Consider the following 19,751-nt stretch of genomic DNA (forward strand, 5'->3'; position numbering starts at 1 on the left):
AAATCCCCCTCAAAGCACTCACCAGAAAGGTCACTGAGCTGTTTCTTCTGCTGTAGCATCAGCAGGGAGACAGTGCAGCCTCTCCGGCTTAAGAAACACCGACACAGGTGTCAGAAGTCCCCCTCACTAGCCCCTTGCAATAAATCCAGTCAGCAAAAGTAATTAACAGGCTGCAAAAGCATCTAACTTGAGCCAGCAGGGATGAAGCTAACCTGGCCTGCCACCTGCACTACCAAGTGGGATGATGCCAGAAGGGGCACTGGGGCAGGGAGTGTTTCCCTGAGGCATCTAAGGATGTGAGGTGGGTGTCCTGACCCCTGGCCCTAGTCCACCTCCTTCCAAGGTCACTGTCACACAGTCCCATGCCGTGGCCACCTCTTGGCTCCCCTACCTGGTGTCTGACCCAAGCCAGTGACAGGGAGGGAAGAGACAGGAGAAAAGGATGCATAGCAGTACCTGTTCTCAATTTGGATAAAGCCCCAGCTGCAAGCAGAGGGGGAGAGAAAGAAGAAAGAGACACATCTTGGGTGAGAGTGGAATAAAGACCCAGTTGGTTTTTGCTGGCCCAGGCAGAAACCCTTTAGCAAACTTGGTGACTCCAAGGACCCCTGAGGAAAGCCAAAGGGTGCACTGGCACAGACAATTTTCACACTTCCTACAGACACATCTTTCTCCCATTTATTCCAATGCAGAGTGAAAGTAATTTGCAGTCCTGTGGGGATGGGATGTTCGTGCATGGCTACTGCGGCCCAGGAACTCCCAACAGAGGTGCAAGTGCATCAGGTTGTGCACCATGGTTCCCCACCTGCCCAGATGCTGATGTGTGCAGGCAGGGGAGGGAGTGGGATGGCCAGTGCTGATGTGCAAATGGGAGCTGAGGCCATCCCTACTTGCTGGGAAAAAACAGAGTAAGGACTTGGTCCCAGGGAATTTTGAGCTGACTCACTGTCAGAGACTGAAAATAGTTTGTGCCTCAAACATTGATATAAAGTTTTGCTCATTATAAAGAAGCTACAACCAAAGACGCTTCCCTGAAGAGTGAGACTTTGGACTGAAAGTCAAACTGCTGATTAGCTAAAGGGAAACCCATTGTTCAGTCATCCCCAGCCGAGTTTGGGCTGGGGGGAGAGCCCAGCTCACAGAAGCCAGGTTTACACAGACTCCCCCCAACCGAGGGGGGAGGAGGAGGTTTCGGGTACATGGTGCAACCTCTGGTCAGAGGCACTGAACACCCATTCTCTGTTACACAAACAGGCCCAGCTGTGGAACCCCCAACCCCACAGGCCACATCCACAGGACTTTCACGTGAGAGGCAGCTGAGGGGGAGCCATAATCCATCAAAGACCCCCCAAAATGCTCCCCAGAGGCTTTGCACCACAGGACTGCACGTGATGAAACAGATCGTGTATTGTAATATTACGTGATTCATGAGCACACCTGGATAAACTTAAGCTTGAGAACATTAGTTCTTTTTTTTTCATGCTCTCCTTCATTTTTCCCATAACTTCAGTTGAGTTATGGAAAGGGTGATCTTACCTTCACAGGAGTCCTTCAGTAGTAGTCTTGACCCCTTCCAAACCAAGAAAAAAAAAATTTACAATCATTCATAAACTCTCCTGCAAAAAAATGGACATGCCTGGTCTTAGCTTTCCTGGGCAAGGGAATAGATCCAACCCAGCTTTCCTTAACTGCTTTCTCTGTAAATTCATAACTTACACACAGGCATATATATTACAAGTATATATATATATATGTATGTGTATATATATATTCCTCCTATGGAGCTCCTACCTTGAGGCATCATTCACTCAGTAAACTATGTATGTATGGGATGGGAGCAGAAGAACATGTAAAATTAACCTCACACCTTGTTTCAGACTTGCATTTCTTAAATCCCCAAGACCCTGTACATGACCTCTTTTTCTGCTCATGGGGTAGATAAATATTTATACTTCAGTTCCTTCTCCAAGTGAGGGTAAGCTAACTTCAGGTGATTTTGAAAAGTGTGAAAAACACAAGCTCAGGTGACGGATATTGGTGATGGCTGAGAGCAAAAGCATCCACAGTAAGAGGGAGGTGATTCCCCTTTGGTAAATTTGCAAAGACAGGAGGAGCCTGTGCTAAGATTTCCTTTTTGCTAAACACTGCCATTCCTCACTTTTTATCAAACCTCAGACTAGCTGTCTGTGGTTGCAGACCACCTCATGCAGCCAGATCCCCAGCTGATAACATGGGTAGACTTCAGCTCCACGGACTAAACCTCTGATTTGCAGAGGATACGAGACATCATCATGCTGGACCCCATCAGCCTGTGCCCCTCCCTCCCTGCCTGACCCAAACTGTTCTACAACTAGACATGTCCTACTAATTAAAAGTTCCCAAGAGTTTGAGAAAACAAGCACCTGGATAGAAGCAGCAGCTCTCACTAAGGCCTCACTGAGGAAGAGGCTGCTGCGTAGGGTAACCAACCCTTCACTAGAAAGTTCGTAAGGAGACCAGATGGTGGGAGAGAGGGAGGCTGTGTGAGTGCCCTAACCTAAACAGGGGAGCTTCAGAAATACCCCCATCCCAGGAAGCACCTCTGAACACAGCCCAGATCCCAAGCAAATCTATCTTCTCTAGTTCTGCTACTCCCCTGATGACTTCTCTCCTACCTCCCAGCTGAGCTCCCCAAAGGGGTCTGCTTGAGCTGCCAGAGCATGGGCAGTGCCTTGGCCACAAGCATTGTGGTAGCTGCACAGGGAGAGCCTGGCCCTTACCTCCCTCCCAGCCTCCCATCAGAGATTCCTGCCAGCTTGCCAGCTGAGCACATCACAGAATTGCACTACGAGGTTAACTTGGTATTGCTTGCAGTGCTAATGGGCAGGCAGCACCTGGTTCCCAGTGTTTCAGAACCGAGCTGGCAGTTACACTATTAAAGGCTGGATGTTTTTTATTACTTTGTGCAGTTTTGCAAGCACAGGTAACAAATGCAACAAATGGATTTCAAAATGAACGCCTGGTGTCCCAGCCCAAAGAAACCCTCTCTTGCATTACATCACCCTGCAGTGCATTTGGTCTGAGCACGTTGCAGAGGCGTCACTGTCTTCGGAAGGTGTATAGTCTCTTTGATGGATCAGCGTTATGGATACATACTGTGACTCCCATGCTTGGATAACTCCTCAAAATGCTTCAAACATTTAAGCCCTGGAAGAGGGGAATTTACCAAGCATACACGCTGTTCCCAAGGTGGGGGTGTGGATGGGGTGTGTCTCCCATTGCTCAGCTACTGGCGTGGGGTGGGGGTCAGTGGTTTGGCAGCTCAGCTGCCCTCCTCACAGGATCAAGGGGAGAGCAAGCCAAGTTGCCCGGCCATCTGCATGCTGGTGTCAACTCTCACATGGAATGACCAGAGGTGAGATGTGACTGCATAACTTTCTTGAGCTAAGTAAAGCTTAAATCACAGGTTAAGCTGGAGGTGCCTGCCTTTCCCTGCTGCCTACTCCTAAGTTTCAGACAGATGATGCTAAGAGCAGCAAATCCTTCTCCTGGCAAGGGGCAGCTTACTTTGCAGACAAGCATTTGTATACCCCGGCTAGCCCTTGGGCAGCCATCTTCCCACCCCAGTGACCAGCTGGGCTTGCTGAAGACAAGTCAGGCAGGACACACAGAAAAGGCAGCTCAGCTCTCCCTCTGCTCTGGCAGCCCTGTTGGGGATCAGGTTCCATGTAGGCACCAGAGTGAGCCTTGGAAACTGAGGAATTCAAAATATTTCATCATAAAGGGCAAACGTGTGCCCTCTCAGGTGGACACACAGGACTGAGGTCAGGGAGCACTTGTGCAAGGTCAGACATTAAGAGGGAATTTTCAGGATGGCACAAGGCCTCTGAGATGCTTTCTCAGTGCCATGGGTGAGGGGCAGAGAGTTCAAATTGCTCCTAGGAAGGAGGAAAACCCACTGCCCCTCACAGTACATAATGGACAGGACACAGCTGCTTGCCTCCAGGCTTGCAGAGATGTGCCTGTGCTTCACATGGCCAGTATGAACGGTGAGGAGAGAGCAAGCCATCATGGACGTGAAATAGCAGCCCTGCCTCCAGGAAAGCAGAAGCCTGGAGGCAGCTCTGTTTACTTCCTAAGATGCTTCAGAGCCCCCCCCAAAACCCTATTTCTGGGCTTTCCCTTGGCCTAAACGCTCAGTGTTAAACCCAGGCCAGGGGCAAGAGACTCTCTCTGTCTACAGACTAAATAATCCTCAGAGGAGGAGATAAGCACCAGCACTTCATTTATATTGCATGATACTTCCCAGCTCCACACAACCAAGCTTTCTGTTTCCCTCAGCACTAGCTTTTGCCGTTGGCTCAGCCTCAGCGCCAGCACTGGAGCCACTGGAAAGGTAAATGCACAACCAAATGAAAGGGACAGAAACGAAGAAGTTTACGTACATAATTTTACCCTTGCAAGTTTTTAGTCCCACTCCAAATACTGCTTGGGCATTCCTCTTCCTCCCAACTCTAACCTTGTCTTCCCAGGCCACCAGGCAGTGGGTGACAAAATTACAAGTTTCACACAGACCTGTGATGAAACTTAGACCTATAGGATCAGGTTAAGAACACAGCAAAATTCTTCTGTTTACTTTCCCTTTTCAATAGCCAGCTAGCACATCTCCCTGTGACACAGTCATTTTTGTGCATGCCATTGCTCATTAGCCCAATATACATTGCTCTCAGCTCACACACCTGCCAGGTTGGTATGAGAAAGGTAATCACATCTGAAGGGCACTCTCTGTCCACGTTTTACATACCTGAATCAGTCTGTGTCACATCCAACAGCTTAAAAAACTGCAAGAGGGTGAGTGCTCTCAATTTCCACCTGTGCCAGCCCAAAGTGCACAGCACTTTGCAATGGACACAGCCTGCCCACCACCACAACCATGCAAGTCATTGTGCACCCTTACTCAGATACTCTACAGCTTTCCAGGAATCAGAACTTGCCGTCATGTAGTAGTGTTGAAAGCTCTGGACAATGCTTATTTGATATCTGATTCATTTCATTAATTGGTTGAAACTGCAGAAAGATATTTTTCCAGGCAAGGAAGCTGCAAGCAAGCCACATGGAGATCTATAAGGAATGGGGGAAGTACAGCTGAGCTTGCATTGGGTGGGGGATGGATTATGATGAGATCCCTTCCATGAGGTGACTTGTTCAAGACCCAGCCCATGGAATAACAGTTGAAGAGGTGCCCCAACTCCCAACCTCTACATTTGAGGCCAAACTTGAGTAAGTCACCTTTGAGTTCTGGTTGCTCTTTCTACCTTGAGCTGCCTCAAGCACAGTACTTCCTGTTGGATGGGTGGTCCAGAAATTGTAAAGGCAGCTTAAGCTAATTGCTCACTCTGAGAGGTCACATTCACCTATCAAACCCATGCCATCTGGGGCTTCTGAAAGATTAAAAATGAGAGACAAACAAGAGGATTATTAAAAATTTAACTATATACCATATTTATTATCAATCCACAGGATAATCTGATTGCTACATGAGCTCATAAAAGCTATTTCACCTTTACAAAATTAAAAAAAAATGTGCCACAAGGATGTCATAACTGCTGATAACCAAGGACTGAATCTTAAAATTATAAATTTTGCTGTAGAAAAGATTAAAAAAAATTATATTCACTTTAGAATTTTACTTTGAATAAAATATTCCCCTGTATAAAAAATAAAAAAGCTTGCTCTGGTTAGAATTAGAGTATTTTTCTTCTTTTTTAAATCTGGGAATTTGCATAATATCTCTGTAATAAGTTTCTTTTTTTTCCTATTGTACCACGCGGCATTCAAGCATAGCAGATTAGAAACAAACATGATGAAAGCAGTCTCAGAACATATGAAATCCACATGGAAAGTTTTAACTTCCTTTCCTCTATTCTTTAAAGACACTTCAGCAAGAATAGCCTTGGAAAAGAATACAGGTGGAGAGGGACCTTCAATGTGCCATTAAGTAGAGCAAGGTAATAAAAGGCCTTTTGTAAGTGCTTTCTTAATAAGGTGCAGAAGCAGACTGCAACTTTGCTAGTACTGCACTATGTACAATATTCACAATAAATTTTTCTTTATTTAAAAATATTCCAGCTAGTTCACATTTTCTCTCCCATTCTGAGGCTTTCAGTTCCATCACAGCCTTGACAGCAAGAAGCGCAGCAGCACTGCTTCCCTTGTGGTCAGTTGGTCCTCTTATGAAACACTGGAACCTGTGAGTGGGCCAAAGTTCTTGGGTTGTTTTCCTATGTAGCAACCTTGGAAATATGGGTTCAGGTATACATACTGATGGCTGGAGTCCTGAGTTAAAAACACTCCGACACTGGAGTCGGACACAGCAATGTTCTATATTGCCAAGGCTTTACCTTCAGATTTGTCTTGTGTGCGTCAAGGGATGAACCTCTCTTAGAGAAACGTAAAATACAAAACCAAACAAAACAAAGCTAAAAAACCACACTGTCAAAGGCTTAGCAGCTCTTGACTCTCGACTGGGTGATGTCTGATGTTTTCTTGATGACGCTGGCCCGTGTCTCACGGTCTGGCTGGCTGCTGCTTGTGGAGGCTGTGGACACTACTTGTGGCAGAGGGATGTCTGGGAAAGGAGGCCAGGAGCTATTGTAAGGCAGTGGGCAGCTTTCTTCTTTGATGGTGACTTGGAGGTCAGGCTTGTTGGCTACAAAAGTTGCCATGCTGGGAAGCATGTGAGAAGTGTTCCTCATTCCTAGATTGCTGAGATACTGTTTGCCTTCAATGTTTTTTTTCTGCCAATGAAGTCGTCCCTAGAAATGGGGGAAGAAAGAAGGGAAGACTTCATGAGTAAACACAACTTTGTGAAGTACTTCAAGTAACAAGACAAAGATAGAAATATCCACAAATTCCACAGAAATTACCCCATCTCTAAGAGCCTGAGCCTCTAGCCACTGCCTTAGAATGTCTTTGCTCTCAGCCATTTCTTCTTTTCTGAAGTCAAGTGCTTAACTCTTGCTGGCTCTCTAGCACTCAGGAGGCACTACCTGCTCTTCTGAATGGAAAATAAAGGCCTTATTCCCAGTATGCCAGAGACAAAAACGGATGCAGACATTTAGAACTCCAAATGGTAGTGTCTCCTCTGTTACCAGAGAGACCATCTTCCTGCCAAGAGGCAGGCACAGAGACCCAACACTACTCAAACTAGCAATACAGGTGAGGCTGCTGGAAACCACTATCGCTTGACGGAGCATCCCTCATCACAGGGAGGAAGTTCACCAAGGGAAGATGAGCATCCTGTTGTTTGCCCACCACAGATGCTGCAATGGCATGTTCTGTCAAAGGAGGTCTGTGGAGTCACTACTTGCAGTCTACATAGGGGTTCCACCCCAGCCAAGGCATGAGAGACCAGGTGGGTTAGCCGTGCCATTATACAGACGCACAGCCTCCAGGGTGGTCATCCAAGAAGGAGCATTCAGAGAGCTTTCAGCAGGAGACACAGCAGGAGAGAGCTTTGCAAAAGGCCTTATGTAAAAATGCAGCTGGAGCACAGGGCATCCAAGAGCCCTCAGTGAGCTTCCCTTGGCTTTTAAGTACACATGGAGATTGGTAGGTCTGGTCACTTGATGGCAGATAAGGCAAAATAAAAGGCAAGTGGTGTTTTTGTATATCTGTAGCTCAGGTTATTTTCCCCATGGATTCCTTTCACCTAGCAAGATCCAACTGACTGCACAGGAAAGCTTTCTGCCCCACATACCTCAAACATTCAAGCTTTGTTTCAGTCACATGTGTAAGCATTTCCTCCAATTATATGAGATCAGGTGCCATTTAAGGAAAACAAAGTGAACAAGCTTTCAACCAAGATAAAATACTTGCTACCCAGCAATGCCAATGCATCATATTAGCAAATTAGCTGTCACTGTTGATGGCTTTGCAGAACATCTTATTATGCAAATTAATCTTGTAGTTTGGACAGATGAGGAGAAATGAATTTGTAGAGATATTAATTCTGTGACGATCATCCAAATCTGTATCCCCTGAACCTTCCTGATCTGCTTTTCTCCCCAAGCTATTACCAAAATGAATATTCCACTGGTAGACAGAGTTGCAAATGGAGAAGGGGGAAAAATATCTCAGGATACAGATCTTGAGACCTTGGCCCAGACTGCTAAAAATCCAGAAAGCACTTACCTCTGCATTTTCTTCATCGCTTGGAATGCTGTCAGTTGTTTCACTTTCTGTCAAACAAAATAGAAACAAAAATGAAACTCATGCTATTCTATATATAGTAACAAATTCCAGCTCAAGAGGCCTGATGTACATCCAACAAGTGGAAGCAAACAGAGTCAAGTCAAACAACCAGAAAACAATGGAGAAGCATAGAGACCCTGCCACAGCAGGGCAAGACAGCACAGCTGCCTTGAACAACTGGGGTAAATGCACATGGTTATCACAGTTAACATGACTATATCCTGGAACAGACAGCAAGGGAGAGGGAAGAAGTGGATTTGTGCTTTCTGGGCAGAATCTCCAGCAAGCAGGGGATGCCCCCCCTCCCTTGCCACTCTACGGCTGCTCCAGGCCCTGCAATGGACAAAGTTCTGTCCAAATCTTTATCTCCCTGCAAAATCAGTAACAACTCCATCCTAGAGGAGATAAATGTGGTTTTGTTTCATGAACTGTTATCTCAGCCTGCCACCTCAAGGGCTTGTTGTCACTTCTGGGTCTTTATTACTGTTGATATACTCTGGTACAGTTGGTATAGTTTTGCTTTTGCTATCACTCTCCAGCCTATTTCTCAACCCTTCACTCGCCACTTGAGCAAGTGGCAATACTACAGTCTCCAGCTCCATCACCTCCCCCCACTGCACATGGCCTCTCTCACCCTCATCAATTCAACCAGAGCACAAATACAGGGCACAGTTCCAGTGTGACAGCCATCCTCCTGCAGCTGCATCCCTCCCTTGCAGAAGAGCCTGAAATCCAGGAATTTTTACAGTATTTTCAAGGCTACATGTGTCTGAAGACAGGTCTCCTACTGTCTGAGGGTCAGGCATGGTGGGTGGTTCAGACTGCTGTGCCTCAGATATATCTGAGACAGGGCACAAACCCACCCCTCTTTTCAGTCTGCAGCGATGGCTGGTGCCTTCAGCATAGCCACTGGTTGCTGAGACCAACCCAGTGGAGGCCTGAATTGCAGGTTCCCTTCAGCTTGTGGGGTTTTGAACCATTGTGTCTTTTTTCCTGGCAGGATAACCCCAGGCATCTATCAGGACACCAACACTCCAACCCCCACAGCAGAGCTGCACAGATACGGCTCATCCACAAGGAACACAGAAATCACACAATTCAAGGAATGATGTGATGAATTATCATAGCAGGCAAGACAGCTCTGAAGCCCATCTTTCACTCTCAGCTCTGTGTTATGCATTTTAGTCCATGCAAACTGCTTTGCGCAGGCCCTGCAACCCTGCCTTCCCAGAGACCAACCTCATGTTCTGCACTGGACATAACTAGAGTGCTAAGAGTGCATGGATTAGGCCTCAAGGATTGTGCCCTGCAGATCTTCAGAGAGACTGGCAGTACCTTGCCATTTTCTCAAGACTTGGCTAAGCATTAGGTTTAGGCAGAAGGCTGTAAACCAATGGGCTGAATAACTCTTTCAGACCTCAGGATCTAAACTGTACCCAAAGTTCTTCTACTCCAGCCCAGTTACTCCAGACTGCTGCTTCCAAAGCCAGCACCCCTCCTGTGTCAGAGTCTCCACCGCAGTGTGCAGCAGAGGAACAGTCCAAAACATTAAATCTAACTGCAATGCCCTGTGCAGTTAATGCATTGCAGGGCTTCTCATTCACTGATCTGGGCAGAGAAAGATGTGGCAATGCGACTAAGTTGGCTAATTAAGCCATACTGGGGGGAGGAGAGGAAAAATTAATTCACACAAAGTAGAAATGGCCCTGAAGATAGAACCAATAGAAGGAATCCACACAGAGAGAAGTAACAGATATTCCTTGACATGAGGAAGCACGTCACAACAAAAACAGAGTGATACAGCTGAAAAGGAATCCATCCTTGGTGTTTATACATAACAAAATGCTGAGCAAGAGATAGCACTGTAGTTAGCAAAGCCAGGGAAGCTGGCCACTCAGGCATGGAAAGTTAGAGAGGCTATTTCTATCAAGAAGGGTATTTGAATCAGTGTCAAACACAACAGGCGGCTCACAACAGCCTCAGTACTAAAAGCCAGCAGCTTTCATAGACATCAGTGGAAATATGAAAAACTCACATGGGTGACTCACATCATTTGCCTGAGTAACCTCAGAAAGGAACCAGAGTTCCTTTGAAATAAACCAGATTTATGTAGGACAGCTGATATATCTGGCTACTTTTTTTGGTTGTTGTTTTAGAAGAGCTCAACTAACCGTTCCTGCACAGCTTTATGGTGATACTCTTTCCTGCCATTCAGCCAGGAGCACCTGACAGAGCAAACCCACAAGCACAGGGCCAAGGTTCCTGTGGTTCTATAAGGTCTGTGTGGAGCAAGACAGAGCAGAAATAGTCACAAGAGTGTCCTAGAAATTTCAGGGTTCTTACACAGACTCCTGTCCTCGCTCCGACCTCAAGGGCAAATACATCCTTAAAAAAAGAGTGGTTCATAGAACAATTCAGGCTGTAAGGGACCTCAGGAGGTCTACAGCCCAACCTCTTGCTCAAAGTGGAGGCAGCTACAGGACTAGATCGGGTTGCTGGAGGCCTTATCCCTACAGGTCTTGAAAACTTCTGAGGATGGAGGCAGCACAATCTTTCTGAGTATCCTGCTCCACTGCCTGACTGTCCTTGTGGTGAAACAGGTGATATTTTTTCTTATATCCAGCTGTCCCGAGTTTTCTTGTTTCAATTTAGCCTGCTCTTTGTCATCCTCCTACCATGCACTGCTGTGAAGAGCCTGGCTCTGCCTTGTGGGAACATCCCTGTGGTAGAGGCAGGGATGCCTGCTATGAAGTCCTCAAATCCATCTCTTCTCCAGGCTGAACAAGCCCCAGTCCTTCTATCTTCTCACAGAGTGAGAGCCCATACCCTGCATAGCCCTTCTCTGCCCTTGCTCCAGTTTGTTTGTAAATTTCTTGTACTGCGGAGCTCAAGACTGGATGCAGTACTTTGAAAGTAGTGCATCTACTCCTGTGTAGAGACGATAATCACTTTCCTAGATCTACTGGCCATGTTCCTGAAAACTGATGGCCTTCTCCGTGGCTGAGATGCCCTAGTGTCTCATGCTCAGCTCACTGCCTACCCACCTTTCTGCAGACCTGCTCTCCATACCGTTGGCCCCAGCCGCTATTGATGCAAAGAGCTCTTCCTTCCTACGCACAGGACTTCATATAGGTGCCCTTGCTAAATTTCATAAGGTTTCTTCTGACCCATTCCAGTGATTTCTGGATGATGGCTCTGTCCTCAAACATATCAACTGGTGTGCCCTATTTGGTGTCACCTGTCAAGTTCACAAACACGTCTCCTCATTGATATATTAAATAAGACTTGTCCCAGGACAGACCCTTGCAGTACTCCATCTCTTTCTAGCCTCTAGCTACAGTAGCCAGGATCATCAAGAGCTGCCTTGAGATGCACTCAAAAGCATGCCAGTTGAATGAAATTCTGTTATGTGAGTTTTGGGCTAGCAGGTCTGGGTATAAGTTAAGGACAGCTGAAGGCTGCCAAGGTACTAAGACAGCATGAGGGGGTAGCAGAAGTACTTCAGTCATCCTTCATTTTCCTGATGGAGGCTGGTTGCAATGATCTTAGGGCAGGTAGGTCATGATTTGCTCTTGTCAAGGTGGTTACCAGACCACCCTTCTCTATCATTCCAGTCCAAGAAACCACCATGACTTCCAGACCAAGTGACTCCTGTTTGCATTTCAAGAATTTACATTCTATAGCTGAAGTTAAAAGATTGCATCATTGTAATGATTGTGTAGATGGAAAAGTTTTCCAAGACATATTTGTAAAGAGGAAAAATGTTTCAAAGGTGCTTGTCTCCCTGCTGCTAATAAATTTAAGTACTCTCATATCTCCCTGCCTTATGCTTTGCATAAGTCTTCTGAATGCTTTGGTCACTGCAGACTAAACACACTGGGAAGCATAACCATTTATCAACATGTGAGATTAACAGTGGAGACTATCCAAAAGAACATCATTCACTTAGTCCCAAAGATAAAAATTACTAAATACATACTTTATAAAAATATGTCTGGAAGTAATTTCAGTCTAATAAGTCAAAGGCAAAAACCATGTGTAAAATAATAAAATGCATGGAGAACACTTTATACTTAAATTTGCCTTAAAAGATGACATTTGTGTTTCTACCCAGTCTCCTAAGGCTTGCAAATTAGCACCATGTTAAAACAGAAAGGACAGGTGGATCTGAAACTTTTTCTACTTTCAAATGTGGCTTTGTCCTGCTTCCTATGAAATAAGGCTTATATGATTGTGGGGACTCTACATAGCATGTCCGCATGTACATTTGAGTCTGTTCTCCCTTAAAAACTTCTGAACACACTGTCAGACTTGGATAAGGAATAAATGAGTTCCAAAGACTCTTAACTTCCTAACAGTTATATGAAAAGAAGGAGCTAGATGAAAAGAGAAACCATAACCACCCTCACTGGGGGCAGGGGAAAGCCTGTTATCTCATCCTCTTTTTGGGTATCAGAGAATCCAGATGGGAGGCAGACGTTGGAAGCCAGATGTCCACAGCTCTGCTGCTTGCAAGATCACTTGTTATCAGTCACTGCATGGCTGTTCTAATCTGCAACAAGACAGATCCACTCCCCCTGGGCCCTCAGCTCCATATCTGCATATGTACCATTAGTGCAGCCTTTAGCACTGCACACTGTGTTAGACACTGAGTAAACATAGAGCAAAAAAGACCTTTAATCTTTAGTAAGGCAGGGGCATGTCATTTGTACCACTGAAAATTTCCTTCTAAAAGACCTCTGCATTATATCTAAAAAAGTTCTTTTTCCATTACTCACAGGCTAAAACCCCCAGCTCACATTTTCAACCTCAGATCTGTCAATTTGTTTCTCAAGGAAATGAGCAGAGGACTGTGCAAAGAGCCCTCCTTCCTCTAGTATCTTCCAAACATTTCCAGAAAAAGGAGTGTAAAGAAATGCCAAGTTGCTTACCTGCATAGGATGAGACAGGGGAGATCTGTAGAGGGTACAGCTGGCTCATGCTGAGGGGCTGTTCATCACTTTCTGTTGTCACTTCTACGACCTGACAAACATCAGGAGGATTGGCAACTATCATCTGCTCCTCACTGCTGCCATCAAGGTGTGGCTGTCCTACAACTTGGGGTTAGAAACAACAAAATTGATTACTGACAATATCTCAACCCTTTTGAATCTCTAAGAGCCTGCCCATGGAGCCTGCCTGGTATCTGACTAAGTCTTCAATAGTCTCAGTACTTTTTTCCATGCCCACCACCTGCTTTCAGTGGGTATAAGTTTCCGTGTTCTAAAGGAAATCTGTGATCCTCAAAGAGCAAGCTGCCAACATCCCATGGCCTCTGAATGCTCTCATGTAAACTATACAACAGAAGACCAGAACTGGCATGCAAAAACCTGGCCACAGGGTCAAGAAAAACATTGTGGGATTCTGGTGTACATATGACATGAATCTATGAAAAATTTCTGCTCCAGTTAGATACCTATTCTCAGTGACCCTCGCAATGCCATCGATGCTAGGCAGCGTATCACAGTTGTTCCTGTAATCCACATGGTCTGTGACAGAAAGCTACAGTTCGGTTTGTTATTAACAGAGGGGTTTCCTATTCCCTCAGGCACATGATATTTAATACCAAAATACCAATGAAATTTAATATCTAAGGACCATTACTTATTTGTACAAAGTGAAGCAACCATGGATGCTTTCCAAGGGTCCTGAAATGCTTTGCAGGCATTAGTTAATCTACACAACAATCTTTTGAAAAAGGTTGACAAACCAAGGTACCAAAAAAGCAAAGCAAAAGTATGGTGAAAGCCAGAATCTCACTTCTCTGAAGCTGCTTGACAGAATTTCCTGTCTTGTACAACTCTTCCTTTAATCCCAGTAGCATGAACACATGACAAATGCATTAATCCCGCACAGAATTGAAAACCGTGAGTTTCAAGAAGAATGCACAGGGATGGAGCCATCTCAGAGGATATCTAACCTGAAACCATGGTTATCCAAGAGAAAGACTATAGATATTCTTTGACTGAACATAAAGCTTCAAAAGGAACATAAGGCTAAACTCTGTGCAAACACAATGCTGTATTAGTCAAACAGTCAATTTTTTTCTTGACCCATGAGGGGAAAAACATGTCAGCAATGAAATACAATAGATCTTGCAATTCTTAAGGTTAAGTAACCTGAGTATATTAATTATTAAATTTGAAAAAGTCAAAAGATAGCATCTATTCTTGCATGAACTAAGATAAATAAACAAGAATGCACATGTCTATACACACAATCCACTCCTGCATTCTATCTTAAGACAGGGCTTTTTGAAAAAGAAAATGACAGGTATTTTTCTCAGGGAAAAGCTGCATATTATTTTGCTTTGCGAAGTGCCAGGTAACCACCAGAAAATCTCCAAAACTTAGACGTGTCTTTTAAGAAAGAATGCCAGCATAAAGAAGATTACATGCATACCAGATAGACTTTTTAAAAGTTGAATCACTACAATTACTACAGTTATGTTTCAGATATTCTGTTTCCCCTTTATTTCACCTTTCCTGGTTCTGAAAAAAACAGCTTTTTACTGAGTGTGGCGAGAGTGGTGCAAGAGCACACACAGTTAATTTTTTATCTGGGAGAGACCAATATTGCGCAACCCACTCAGGGTATGAGCAGGTCATCTGCACTATTTTATCTTTTTCCTCAATACCTGACAAATTCTTACCCACCCTGAGAGATACACAAAAACTACTGTTCACTTGGGCAATATGCCACAGCTTCCAGTGAGCTGCATGTATGTCAGAAACTCTGCAGGGTGCTGTTTGTCTTTCATCCCCTCTTGCTGATTACCCATCTTTCTGCAGAACAATTCTAATATACCTTTTCCTCCCTGTTTACATTAAAATCCTTTCTGCAACGTAAGTAACCACTTCTTTCTCCAGTCTGGATAAGCAGCACACCTCACATCTCAATAATTAAACAACACTAGATGACAGTTCCCCACCCAATCCTCAGTCAGTGAACTGGAAGCACTGATAGCACTACAGTGCTACTCCTTCAAATTATAACGGGAAGAGCAACAAGCATGCTCTAATACTCTTACAAAGCAACACCCTATTAAATGAACTGGCATAAATAGAGCAAAACTACTCACAAACTTCTCAGCCACACAAGTACTTCAGGGGAATGACTATGCAAAGCCCTGTGACCTAAGAAATGGGGATCAAAAATAGTCACTGTACAGGATTTCTGCCATCTCTCCAAGCAGAATACTAACATAACTGTCATATTTAAAAGTGGAATTCAAGACAAAATGGTATGTGGGTCATATTACTAGGAGCTCTTGCTGCAATGACAATCTCAGCCAAAAAACACCTGTCAAAACCCAGTCCAATTATTCTATTGAGGACCAATTATTCACATGTTGAGATGACAGCTCATTTCTAATGTACTGGTTTCTAAATGCAGTCTTCAATGATCCTTTTTGTTAGTTCAGTGATGTTAAAAACTATCTCTGCTACTGAGGTGTCAGTAAAAAGAACCAACTTTCTACATTTTGCCTGCTGGTTTGAACTCCCAAATAAAATGGTATTCTATACAAAGCTCTGCTTTAAGCAATGGGAAACTGCCATCTGACTGCAGTTTATCTCCCACACGACATTGACTACAGTCTCCTCATGGCTGAGGACTACCCTGTGGAATAAGTCCACATCATGAAATGCCAACTTAGAGTGTCTGTAAGTGCTTTACTGTCAAGGGAGCCACCACACTGCCACAGTACTGCTCACTGTCTCTGCAAGGTGATGGGGCTGACCTGCAACCACAATCTTGCATGGCCTAGGCTACTGAAAAATGGGTCTACCTGACTGCAACTGTGGCATTCCCTGAAGTGCAAGATGCTGATGGAAAGGTAAGTCTGGCAGACCAGAAGGATTTCTGAAGTCACCTGTGTGTGTAAAAAAAGCATAGGAGTACTTACCTACAAAGTTCACTGTACTGTCAACTTCATTTTTTATACTGGAGGACAGGAAATAGTCAGAAGTTACATCATTTAGCCCATTAATCCCAAAAGATGATTCAACTGGCTCTTGCTAGAATGAAAACAGTACAGTTGGGTCAGCATTGCTTTATTTTAGGAGACAGTTCATCTCTTTGTTCTGAGGTGGTAATAAATCCCATCACTTCTGCCTGCCATATGCCCCCTGCTCTTTGCAAGACACTGTCTTAGAATGAATATTTCTCTGAGAGAAGCCCGAAACAACTTCATTTCCGTATATTGTGCTTTGAAACGACAGCTCTTTTTAATTTTCAAATTTAGAATAATCCTTCTCAGAGCAAGGAAGTAGTAAGCTATTTACTACAAGAGATTAACATTTGAAACAAACAAGGAAGAAACACTGCTTTAAAATGGTAGTCTATTAAATATTCCTCCTCAGTCCCTTCCAAATAAGCTCTATCTCTTTGCACCTTCTGAAAGGAAGCCTTAGTTTCTGTACAGCAATTACTAAATTCTAGACTTAATTTTTCTCTACAGCAAGCCTGAAAGCAAACCAAAGTGTTTACACTAAATACAGCCTTTTAGATCACATCATAAACATTACCACAGGGCAACAGCATTGGGAAAACACCACCTGTTCTACACAGACCAAGCTTTCCACAAGATGCATCTCTGTAAGCCTGGTACACTCAAGTGGGAATCTAAAAAAAATCCCTTCAGAGTAGACACCAAAAAATTAATTCCATAAACTCAGGATTTCTTTAAAAGGATTATTCTACACGTGCAACTTCCTGCCTGGTATTGACTCTCTCACAGGTTTATTGGCTACAATGTCTAAAGTCTTTTGTTCTTAATCTGCCAGCCCTGCAAGGCTGCAAGTTGTCCCCCACTTGCTGAGCCAGAGACACCTGCAGACAGGTGCAGAGCTGTCCATGCCGTGCTCATTTTCACAGCTCTAAAGCATTTAATCAAAGGCAGGGCAAAGGTGAGCCTCAGGACCCGTGGTGCCAGCTCATCCCAGTGCTAACCATATGAACTGTTACCTTTGGGACAAAATACTGGGGGCATTGTGACAGATTTTCTTCTGGATGTCACATGCTGTGATTGTGATCTACTCAAAAAGAATTGTCACTTCAATATAAGAACCTTCCCAGATACTAAAGCAAGGCAAACATGCACCCTGTCCCAACGTCCCATGGCACATCAGAAGGCTGCAAAGTTAAGTGTTAATGGCAACTAGGTCTTTGAGGAGTTGCACCAGTTGTGCTGGCCCACAGGTCAAAGACTTGGAGAACTGGAAAAGATAAAATTAGCTGCTATTGATCCATTGAGGATCACGACTGCAGAGGTAGGTTAGGGCTGCACACTGGAGCCCTGAGTATCTGGTGTTGTGCAACACAGCAAACAAAACAGCCCCCATGGAAACACTGTGCATGCAGCACTTGCTCAACTTTACTGAGGCTGATTACAGAGAAGTTTATTTAGTAGCCCCTTTCAAGCTCCAGAAATAAATATGCATCTTGTAACTCAGGTGATGGTGCCAGATCCAGAAAGAGACTTGGATACTGGCACAGTTGGTGTTACATCACCTAAATGTTCAGTGTTCAGATGTCTAGCTTAAGCTAAATGCATGGGGAAAGCTGTCACTAAGATTTTAAAAATGTCTCTCAATGTAGAGCTGCATGGTCAAAAGGATACATCTAGAATAAAGTAGGAACTAGACTTCAGTTCAGTCCTTTGTTTCAAAAGAAAGAGACTGGTTGTATCTGGGCTGCTCTGATATTTCCATTTCCTTCCCATTACTGACAATTAATTTTTTAATGAATTTAATGAATTATAATGACAGACTCTGCTTGCCCAAAAGCCCAGTGATAGGAGACCTATCTGTGGGGTGGGAGACTTGCTTGCACCTTTGCTAATGCGGAGCAGGGATTTGGTAAGGTCCAGGACTCTCACATCCACAGGGACAAGCAGTGAGTGCCCTGAGCACCCTGCTCAAGCTCAACCCACTAGTAATTGTTGTGAGTGCCCACAGGGTCCAGCAGTGGCAACAATGGGAAGTTCATTGCAAGGCTCTTGCTATGCCGAAGTCCCTTTGCAGATCTCTGCTCAGATTCTCAGCTTCTCCCTCTGCTGCTATCACCCCATTGCAGTTACCAGGCAAACCATGGAGTAGCCTCCCACTGGGCTCCACTAAAAGAGATTTTTCAAGGTAACTGTAAGGTGTCCAAAACATGCAACTCTGGTCTCAGGAATTCACGTCACCAAGCAAAGCAATTATAAGCAGCTTTCATGCTCAGAAATGTGCATTTGCTTTAATTCACCTACCACCCTTCTTCACTACTACAGCCTTCAATATTCAACAGTCAGCCTAAGAGTGGCTGAGTATGGAACGAGCACCTCTTTTAAAACCCAGGCTAGCCCCTGCACACATCTGTCAGAACGCGGGAACAGACAAGAATACCCAGCTCAAAGCTACAAAAACTAACAGTAGGTATCAGTGGTAGGTATGTGTATGTGCTGGCACACTGCTCTGCTCTGACCAAAGCAGTTTCACTGGCTCCCTCTGAACATCAGCTACCATCAGAGTCACTTTATGTGTGACTGTGTGATCCAAATAGGATAGTTTAAAAGTGGTTCCTTCAAGACAATTTAAAAGTCGTAGCATTCTAACATGTAACTCCACAAGTCACAATTCCTGGGGCAGCACCTGCCTTCCAAACCCAATTTCAGTGAGGACTTTTTCCCAGATTTCTGGGTTCACCTGGCCCAGAGAACCTCCTGGCCAGGGGCAGCAGAGCCTGAACCCCAGCATGGTTGGCACAGCCCTTCACAAGTGAGCAGCAGGGGACCAAGCTGCACTTCCATTGTAGACACAGCTGCTACACACAGCCCAAGGACACCAATTTTACTGAAATGAGAATCTGAAATCTCTGAGATTTGCTTTTTTTAAAAAAAATTGAAGGTGGGCTAAATCCTGCTGGTGTGTGATACTGACCACCTCACAGAGGCCCTTGGCAGAGGTGTGAAAGCTAGGAAACACCATGCTCCGCAGGGACAGCGGACATCAGTCTGGGTCCATGCTCTGAACAAGCAGAAATCTCAGGCTGTGATGGAGGAGCTTTACAGCTGAGGCCTTCTAACTGAAAAAACATGAGCACAAGGTGCAGCTCTAACCCTTGCCTAAATGAGAATGAATTTCCAATGCCTTACGCACAGAAATTAATTGCTGCGCAAGGTAGCTCCATTGTTCAGAAGCATTCCTTCCATAATTACTGTATTTCTCCTTACAGAGACAAACAAATGGCAAATGTATTGCTGAGACTGCCAGTTTTCCAACCTCCAGGCATTGTAGCACAAGGGCTGTGTCCATTGATGACGTAAGTCATGGCTTTAACAGCTTTCACATTTCAAAAAAACCAGCCCCGAACATCCTGGGTAACTGTAGTTACTTAACCAAACCACAAGCATTCACAAGTACCCACCACAATATACTGTTGGAGCTATTAAAAAATACTTGCAACAGATCATGTTCACAAGCTCTCGCAGTATTAAC

At 44.6% G+C, this 19,751-nt stretch overlaps 1 protein-coding gene across 7 annotated transcripts in view; it reads right to left on the reverse strand.

Annotated features, from left to right (window-relative positions):
• Positions 1-5,454: 5,454 nt before the first annotated feature.
• The window catches only part of IRF2 (interferon regulatory factor 2), a 40,626-nt gene continuing 26,329 nt past the window's right edge, over positions 5,455-19,751 (reverse strand). For all 7 annotated transcript variants that reach the window (XM_069013845.1, XM_069013843.1, XM_069013847.1 and 4 more), the window contains 4 exons: positions 16,178-16,289; positions 13,164-13,328; positions 8,173-8,219; positions 5,455-6,794 (listed from right to left, as the gene is read on the reverse strand). In XM_069013845.1, the coding sequence (XP_068869946.1) occupies positions 6,483-6,794; positions 8,173-8,219; positions 13,164-13,328; positions 16,178-16,289 (636 nt within the window). In that variant the 3' untranslated portion in view covers positions 5,455-6,482. The remainder of the gene's footprint in view (positions 6,795-8,172; positions 8,220-13,163; positions 13,329-16,177; positions 16,290-19,751) is intronic.

This window comes from Aphelocoma coerulescens, chromosome 4 (assembly GCF_041296385.1).
Source record: "Aphelocoma coerulescens isolate FSJ_1873_10779 chromosome 4, UR_Acoe_1.0, whole genome shotgun sequence".
Taxonomy (NCBI): Eukaryota; Metazoa; Chordata; class Aves; order Passeriformes; family Corvidae; genus Aphelocoma; species Aphelocoma coerulescens.